This window comes from Rhincodon typus, chromosome 24, assembly GCF_021869965.1.
Source record: "Rhincodon typus isolate 14 chromosome 24, sRhiTyp1.1, whole genome shotgun sequence".
NCBI classification, from domain to species: domain Eukaryota; kingdom Metazoa; phylum Chordata; class Chondrichthyes; order Orectolobiformes; family Rhincodontidae; genus Rhincodon; species Rhincodon typus.
This window is the reverse complement of record NC_063355.1, coordinates 23,161,828-23,171,584: the sequence shown is the minus strand read 5'-3', so window position 1 is coordinate 23,171,584 and position 9,757 is coordinate 23,161,828. Positions and strand designations below refer to the sequence as shown.

The following is a 9,757-nucleotide window of genomic DNA, read 5'->3' as shown; positions in this document are numbered from 1 at the left end:
TGGTTAAGATACAGCAATAAGTTCAAGAAAAACTAATTTGAACATTAAGCTTTCTTCAGAATACAGTCAAATGTAATCAAAAACGCATAGTGTTTTCCACAAGTACAGCACTCACCCCTTCACTGCGCTGCACCACTGTGGCAATATTTTGCAAGTTTTGAAAGTTTTGTGTATTTACAGAACCAAATTCTATAATTTCATCACCAACTTGCAAACCCTAGAAGAAAAGAGAAACAGTTTGCCTGTATAAAATTGCCTTATTTTTCAAGAAGTATTGTAATTTATTTTACAAAGATGATTTGATCCCTCAAAATATTTAAAATGGAGCTAGTTGTTGACTTTCACCGTCATTCATTACCATTGGTGTTGAGCTCGAGCGTTGTTGGAGATGCACTCATCCAGGCAAGTGGAGAGTATTCCAACACACCCATGAATTGTGAATTGTGTTCTAGATGGTGAACAGATTTTGGGAGTTAGGTAGTGCGTTACTCATTGCAGAATTCCCAACTTCAAACCTGACAGTATTTATGACAGAATGACAGTATGACAGTAGTTATATAGCTGGCCCAGTTCAGTTTCTGGTCAACAGAAACCCCAGCATGTTCAGAGGATATTACTTTCACTGAATCTCAAGCTGAGTGTTAAGGAAAGATTGATAGATTCCTGAGATAGTAGGAACTGCAGATGCTGGAGAATCCGAGACAACAAGGTGCAGGGCTGGATGAACACAGCAGGCCAAGCAGCATCATAGGAGCAGAGAGGGTGATTGATAGATTCCTGTTCTTTTTCTTTGTTTTCTGCTGTTGGTCATCTTACATATTCCGCCTTGCCAACATCATTCAAAAATGTAGGACAACTTTCTCAGCCCTTGAGCAGCACGGACAATAGCAAGAAATTTGGAGAATACAGTGAGAACAAAATATCCCCAATCCTCAACATTGAGAAAAGAAATGTACATTTCTCCCCTCAAAGTTTCAATAGTTTGATGAAAATATCACTGGTAAGCAGCAACCACTTTATTTTCATGAAACTGCATCTCATTATTGGCTAATTTCACATCGTTTACACCCATTTATAATTCTCCCAGGGCCAAGTGACAAACTAGAAGGTGCAAGCACTGTCACATGATTGAATCAGAAGGGTGCTATGAAGCCTGAAGACATAGTGAGGCGAGCAGTGGGAGGTTGCATGAGAAGAGTCACCATAGGCCATGGCGGAAACCCCCCAATAATCTCCTCGAAAATGACATTTAGCTAAAAAATTGGAAAATTCAGCCCAAGAAGTCAGTTTCCACTTATATGTTGCTGAAATCCAGGGATGTCAAGGGGACATTACTATCAAGCAGCATTTACTCAGCAATGACCTGCTCACTGATGCTAAGTTTTGGTTTCACTAGAACTATCCAGCCCCTATGAGCTCATTGTAGCCTTGGTCCGAACGTGAACAAAAGAGGGGAATTTATGAGGTGAGGTGAGAGTGACTGTCTTTGATATCAAGGCAGCATTTGACTGAATGTGACGTCAAGGAGTCCTAGAGAAACTGGAAATCAGTTAGAGTCACACCCACCAAAAACGAAGGTGGTTGTGTTACTGGAAGTCAATCATCCCAGCCCCAGAATATCAATGCAGGAATTCCTCAAATAGTGTCCTCGCACAACAATCTTCAGCTGTTTCATCAATAATCTATGATCATAAGGTCAGAAGTTCACTGATGATTGTAGAACGATCAGCACCATTCCTAATGCCTCAGATACTGAAGCAGTCCATATCCATATGCAGCAAGACATGGGAAATATCCAGGCTTGGGCTGATTACTGGCAGGCAATAACCATCTGCGACAGTATCATTGCGTATCAAAGGGTGCACTGCACTGCAGCAACTCTGCATGGCTTCTTTGACAGTACTTTGCAGATCCACAACCCCTATTACCTAGAGAGATAAAAAGCAGCAGTTCTAATGTTATATCATCACCAGCAAGTTCCTCTCTAAACCACATATTATTCTCAGTTGGAACAACATTGCCTTCAATGTCACTGGGTGAAAATCCTGGAACTCCACTCTTAACAGCATCATGGTATACATACTGCTCTATATTGCTTCCCTTTGACAGTATCTCCCTATTCCCTGTTCTGCAATTAATATCCTGGAGTTATTATTAACCACAAATTGAACTGGAACAGCTCTACTAATACTGTCTTACAAAAGCTGGTTAGGGGCTGGAAATTCTGTGGCAAGATACTCACATCCTGAATCGCTAAAATCTGTCCACTAGCAGTGCTTCCCACACATTTTCCCACCATGAAAAGACTTTGAGATTTGAAAATCACTATGACTCGTCAGTGTAATCGAAAAGAACAAGCTTGGAATGGAGAAGAGTGCAACAGGTACAACAGGCTGGAATGAGTGGAGGTGGATAGTGAAATGTGGGTGAGGGACAGAGATAAATGGGACGAGAATAGGTCAGTGTGAGTGTGGAAGCCTGTTGAAGTACATCAAGTTATAACTTGATCAGAATCTATGGCAGCCATTGCTGCCTCGCAGTCAGGATCCCAAAATTTCAGTTTGTGACCCCACGTGGTGTCCCAAACCCTGACGCACAAGGCACAAGTCAGAATGCGATGCAATGAATTCTCTACATTTGCCTTGATGTGTTCAGCTTCCATAACACTCAAAAAAACTAAAAGTGATTTAAAGACAACAGATTGCTTGATTGTGATCCTATTCACCATCTTTAGTCTTCACTTCCTCCACCACTGATGTACAGTGGAAACAGTGCATACCACCTACAAGGTGCACTGCAGCAACTCTGCATGGCTTCTTTGACAGTACTTTGCAGATCCACAACCCCTATTACCTAGAGAGATAAAAAGCAGCAGTTCTAATGTTATATCATCACCAGCAAGTTCCTCTCTAAACCACATATTATTCTCAGTTGGAACAACATTGCCTTCAATGTCACTGGGTGAAAATCCTGGAACTCCACTCTTAACAGCATCATGGTATACATACTGCTCTATATTGCTTCCCTTTGGCCCACAGCAGTACTATGAATGGAGCTCACCGCCACCTTTCACATCCAACGGGCATGGCCAATAAAGGTCATTCTGTGAGCAAATTTTTAAAAATCTAGGTCGGTGTCTCCATCACCAATCTGAATATTTCCATCACCTCTGAGCGATCTGGCTGCTTTTCCAACATCCAGTCTTGAATGATCCACACATCTGGCAGTTAAAAATTGGGAGACCAAAGCCACCATCTAAGGTTCCCACTTCAACTCTTGCTCCACAATTATCACTACCTTCATCACTCACTGCTTCAGGACAAGTAGGACTATTCACAGGTTTGCCATCAACTTGATGCCAAATTTTGACCCCATATTTACTCTGTCACAAAGACTGCCTACTTCCACCTCAGTAACGTCACCTACCTTTCACCCACCAGCATTCCTGCCTCAACCAATCAACTGCTGAAACTCTCATCAATGCCTTTGTCAGCTCTAGGTGTGAGTATTCTAATGCTCTCCGGGCTAGTCTCTGTAAGAACTTCAACTTATGCTATTTCCAGATGTCAATATTCTTTTCCTGCAGGTATCTCATTGTACTGACTCCCAGTTCTTCAAGGTCTAACTTTTTTTAAAAAGACCTTATGACCTCAAAACTCCTTATGGACCCAAAGACAACTTGATAATGAATTTTCTGTTTATCTATTTTGGGAAAAATTCTGAACATCATAATAAGAAAGCATTATAATTTTCATGCAAAATACATATGTCCTCAAATGCAAAGATGGGATAGCATTTAAAGGTTTCATTCAGTTATTAAATGAACTTATCTGCTTTATATAGCTGACAAGAATATAGTGAAGTACTTAAAAGGAAAGCAAGTATCCCAATGACTGCTTCAATTTAAAGATCTCAGATACAACAAGCAACATCATTTGGTTTTTCTTTGTTCTTCAGAAAGATTTAGCATGGAAAATAATTTTGTTTAAGAGGTATCATCTATTGTATTAGCAATTATTTGGAGTATATAGATTTACCTACTCAGATTTGTACTTACTGAAATATAGGCAGGTGAGCCTGGACTAACAGTGTCTACTTTGGCAAAAGCAGATGGTAAACTATTCTCCTGTTCCATTGCTTCAGAATGCATTTCTGCCTCATCCAGTCTATGCTTCTCCCGGTCACGTGCATGCAGCTGATGGAGTGCTTCCTCAATTTGTTTCATTAAGGCTTTATGATCATTTTGTAGACCTTACAAAAACACAAAACATTCACAGCATATTTAGATATGGCTAGAGACATAACTGGACACAATAATACCTGTTCAGAGATGTCATTTCACACCTCCTGAGCAGGTGGGACCTGAGCCTGAGCCTCCTGGCTTAGAGGTGGGACACAATCACTGCACCACAAGAGCCCTTAATCCATAGTTTAAGGATTTCTTGGATTTCCTTATTTCAGATGAGCCATCAACGGCAGATGATGGAAAACAAAGACCAAAAACTTTCACGTAAAGTGAAGAAACATACAACTGGGCTTCTTTTGTTGCTGAGGCAAAGTTTCAAAACTATTCAATTTTTAAGCACTCATCTCTCAACTTGATGAAAGCAAAATGTGCAAAAATATAATTTAAACAAAATTTATTCCTTTTCACTGCCTACACTTCCCTTCCTCATCGAAAACCAGGAAAGATCACCTATGAGGTTGACAAATCTGAATACACAACGGTTCTTATTTGAATTAGTCTATTCGAAGAATTAAGAATTTTAGATAATCATTTTTGAATTGCACAAAAAAATTAACATTGCTGCTTGAAGTACTATTATTTCTATGTTAATACATTACAAAATTTTCAAAATGTATCAATATTACTTACAAATGATATTATGTCGAGCTGTTCGAACTTCATAAACGTTAATATCTGTTCGTGGATATCCTTCAATATCAACTAAAGGCTCGTCCATTCCAGCTTTGTTTTGCTGAAAGTCACAAGTTCAATATTTCCAATTAGTGTTAAAATTCAAAGGAAATACTTGAGAACATATTTTTCCGTTTGTTTCATTCCCTTTCTGTGCCCAACCATAATGCCTACAAATGTCATGCACTACCAAAATGTAAAGGTGATTGGCGAATGAGCCAGAGGAAACAAAGGAATTTTTGTAACAGTCTGAAAGTGTGATGGAAACAGATTTGAATGGTACCATTCAAAAGTCATATGGTTAAGTAATGGAATATTTTACCTACAGGACTTTGGAGCAAAAAGACGGGAGCAGGATTAATGAGATAGCTTTAAAGGGCTGGTGTTGGCACAATTGGTCAAATAGTCGCCTTATGAGCTATATCATTCTGTGATTTTATGATTGGCATAAATTAGAATTCAATGCATGACATTCAAACAAATTTTCAGGGCTTAATAATTTACTCAAGCATTTTGTTGAATAAACAAATAATTAAATGACATGAGCTATAAGTGTACTGCTGCACAACACAATGAAAGCTGATGCATTTAATTCAGTGTCTGAATCAAGAATTGATATAATGGAAGTAAACTACTGGCTCGGTATGTCAGAAACTGGATGCACTGTGTTTGTTGATGTTTGATTACACCATCACACTAGACAAAGGAGAGTATGGAACTTCAATGTGCCAAAGTTTAACAAGTTTCATACATCTTGTGTTTTTATTTTGGCAATTTATTTTACTTTGCACTGAAGTAGATCTTTTTGTTCTTCGAGCCTGCTCCACCAATCAGCAAGATTATTGCTGATCCTTAACCTTGACTCCTCCTTTCCTAAGTATGCAAAACTCTACTGATTTTGAACGTAACTGAAAAACTGAAAATCCACAGCTCTCTAGAATAGAAAATTCCAAAGATTCCCATGATTTTTAGTGAAGAAAATAATCCTCATCTCAATCCCAGATTACCAACCCCTTATTCTGAGACTGCGAGCCGGTGTTCTAGGTTCACCAGGCAGGAGGAACATTTACTTAGCATACCTATCAAGCCTCTCAATAGCTTAATAAGTTTCAATTTTAATCAAATCACCTCACATACTTTTAAATATCAGGGTGTATACAAACCTCGATCACTTTCTCCTCATTGGACTACGCAAAAATCAGTCAAATAAACCTTGGTTACACATCATCTAGGACAAGGATGTTCTTCCTTAGATAAGGTGACCAAATGTGGTCGCCAGATGTGGCTCAATAATGCCCTGTATAATCATGGTAAGGCTTCTTTACGCTTAAGCTCTAATCACTGTGCCAAAAGGTAACATACCAGGTCTTAAAACACAGGAGGGATAACAGGTGAAATCCCAAAACACCTAGGAAAATTCAGCCACAGGGGCAACAAGAGGAAAACCACTCCCAATTCACTCATGAACCTATCGGAAGCAACGTTGGAGAGAAACAGTCTGTGGTTGGAGGAATAGGAAAATACATGGCAATAGTGAGGCAGCAACTGGGGTTTCAAGAGGGGTCAGGGTGAGACTGCAAGAAGGAGACGGGGACAGGGAGATTGCAAGGGAGAAAGAACAGTTTTTGACTTGTGAACAAAGAAATGCTCAGCCAGGGAAACTTGAAATTACTGAGGTAATGAATTTCCTACAAATGAACTTGGAATCTAGTTTACTGCTACAGAAACTCAGAAGTTACTATATTGGGTAAAAGTGCACTGAATGTGAAAGTGAGAACTGAGATGTAGTAAAAAGACTATTAACTGCCTGGTTAAAATCTTCCAGCTTTGTACGTGGATTGATAGGCACTAGGGTGATGACATTTTGAATGTAAAAATCTCAGTTACTTTGGAAAACAACATGTTTGCTAATGCCTATTATATTGTGCCAATGTAAATGCTGTAGGGTCTTGGAAATTAATAATTTCTTTGCACATTTGTCTTTAGGTTTACTAGAGATAATTTGACGGTATCAATGAATTCTTCTAATTCTGCTTGAGACACTCCAAATACCCTATACAATCAATACCAATGCTACAAGTTTTGTAACTATGTGACTGCATCACCTAGCAAATGAGTTAGTGAGAATGAAAAAGGAATCTTTGAAAACCAAACCATAGCTCTCAAAAACCAAAAGGGTGGTCCTCTCAAATCTCAGAACCCTTAAAAAATTTTGTACTTTATAACATACCATTTGCCTTCCTAATTGCTTGCTGTATATTCATGTTAACTTTCTGTGATTGACGTACAAGGACACTAGGTCTCTCTGAATGTAAACATTTCCCAGCATTTCTCCATTTGAAAAATATTTTTTACTTGCTACCTAAGAAGATACACTTATGCTTTGCCACTTTGTATTCAGTCTGCCAGGCTCTTTTCCACTCACCCAACATGATTTTCTCCCTCTGTAGCTGCCTTGTATCCTTCTCACCACTTTCTTCCCAAACTATAATTGCGTACAGTCCACAAACTTACTTCCATTATACCCACTCCCCTCACCCAACTTATTAAAATCTGGCTTGTAAATAGCTGAGACCCAAGTGCTGATTATTTTTAAAAAATTATCCTATTAGTTACAACACTCCAACGTAATGTGCCATTTGTTCCTGTTTTTGTCTATTAACAAATCCTTAACCCACGCTAATATTACACCCAGTCATGACTTCTAATTTTTTGCAATAACCCCTAGTGTAACACATTATCAAATGTGTTTTGAAGATCCACGTTCACTACACTTACTGGTTCTCCCTTATCCACCTTCCCGGTTACATCCTCAAGGAACACTTAACATATTTGACAAAGACAATTACCCTTTTCTAGATTGACTGACTCATTTTAATCACAGTAGGATTTCCTAAGTGCCCTGTTACCACATCTCTAACAATAGAATATATTATTATTTTGCCTTCTACTTGTGTTAGGCTAACTGGTTGATAGAGGGAAAACTGGGGACTTTCTCCTATTTTACAGAGCTGATTATGTTTGCAATCTTCAAATTTTTGGGAACTGTCTAGAAACTAAACAATTCTAGAAAATCAAAATCAATGCATCCACTATCTCAGCAACTCTCTGAAATCTATAAAGATATAGGCCATTAGATACAGCGATTAGCCTCATTAAATTCTCTAGTGCCACTTCTTAGCCTGGGTCTAGAATTTAAATGTCCACTGGTTCACCTAATCATGGCTGATAGAGTGATGGGCTGAACATCAGAGTGCAAAATTAGATGAATAAGCACCATAACATCTCAACTGTCAAAACATCATTGATGATATGTCAACTGTTCGATTTGGTGTAGGCAATCATATTTCCAGCTTCCGTTCATGCTGTTACGTTGAAAATAAATGACTCAGGGATTGTTTAAATAGTTAGTAACTCACTAACTTTTGCAGAGAGTTACAATTTGTTTTGCTGCTGGCCAGGTTTAATAGAGAAAATGAGTGCCTCAGCTTTCCTCCCTCCCAGCAATTCATACGCAAAGCACTATTTACTTCAGGCATACCCCTTGATTCCCATAATACTTAGTGTGCTGGGTGAACCATATGCCTGGAAAATAATGCAGCCTTTCTTTGACATGTTCAAGTGAAGCATCATCAGATGATGAGGAAAAAAATCCCCCACCCAATGTGTTCAAAACACACAGCTTCCACCACGGCAAGTGTATGACTCCATCCTGCCCTCTCTCATAAAAGTATGGTGCAAAAATGGATGATAATCCATCGAGAAACAATAACAAACAACATGAAGAGAGTGTGTCACTGATCAACTGTAGTCCCTCAATCACCTGCTTTCCAAACTTCGCTACTGACATGAATTGGAAAGGCTCATACCTTCCCAAAATGCAGAGGAATAACACTAATTATTAAAACAAAATACTGAAACCTGAATGTCGTTAAGGAAGAAATTTCGCCCATTCACTCCTTGTTGAAGCAACTGCCTAAGCCAGGGACGTTCTTCAGTTGGAGGTTGTTGTTCCTTTTTTCGGAAAAGCTGTCCGCGTTTTTGTTGGTTTGAGGAGTTTGTGTTTGTGTGAAGTACAACCAGCACATTGTAGACAATTACTGCTAAAGCCTAGCACAGGGGCTGCCGCCTTACAGCCCCAGCACTGAGAACTGATGGCGTTGTACAACCAAGGCAGCCTTCTACTACTCACCCCCTCCAAAATATCGTAGTAAGCTTTGATCTGAGCCTCGATGGCATCTTTCTTCTTCACCAGCTGCTGTACGTCAGCCACGGTCACTCTCTGTGAGGAACTTTCCGAGCTTCCCTCCGACATGGTGCCACTGACTGACTACGGGTCTCGGCAGCACTCAGACCATTCCTCCTCAAAATGCAACCGCATAATTCAAAATACAAGTCCCGTAGTTGGACTTAATCTTAGCAGTCTCATGGGTTGTGACTATTTGTGCAAATTCGAGAAATACTGTGGTTCATTGATAGAATTTAGATATTAATCATTGTGTTCACTTTCCACGAGGTGTAATTCAACTTAACAAACTGGAAATGACGATCTGGAACAGCGAGGACTATGAAAATGGACCTTTTAATGTCAGACTTGTCTAGTTAAGCATTGCCTTTGATTTTAAAAGAATTAAGCCTGGTCTTAAAATCCTGTCACAACCATGTGTCCTCCTTCTCTGTGTAATCATTTTCAACCTCACAACATTTTGGAGATATCCATGTTTCTCAAATTCTGGATTCTCAAACCAAAAAATTTTAATTACTCCACCTTGCCTTCAGCTGCCTAGGCCCTACTGCCTCTTGCTTTCAGACTGAACCTGAAAACCTCTCCGTTTTAGT

General features: G+C 39.3%; 1 protein-coding gene across 2 annotated transcripts; it reads right to left on the bottom strand.

Annotated features, from left to right (window-relative positions):
- Positions 1-9,479, bottom strand: psmd9 (proteasome 26S subunit, non-ATPase 9). Of its 2 annotated transcripts, none has more exons than XM_048611435.1 (4): positions 9,111-9,479; positions 4,877-4,979; positions 4,058-4,251; positions 1-2,853 (listed from the first exon to the last, which is right to left on the bottom strand). In XM_048611435.1, the coding sequence occupies exons 1-4, from the start codon at positions 9,231-9,233 to the stop codon at positions 2,731-2,733; spliced, it is 543 nt and encodes a 180-aa protein (XP_048467392.1). In that variant the 5' UTR covers positions 9,234-9,479; the 3' UTR covers positions 1-2,730. The 2 variants fall into 2 exon arrangements, with proteins under 2 accessions (XP_048467392.1, XP_020378246.2); XM_020522657.2 differs by having other exon boundaries at positions 1-217; positions 9,111-9,475.
- Positions 9,480-9,757: the final 278 nt, after the last annotated feature.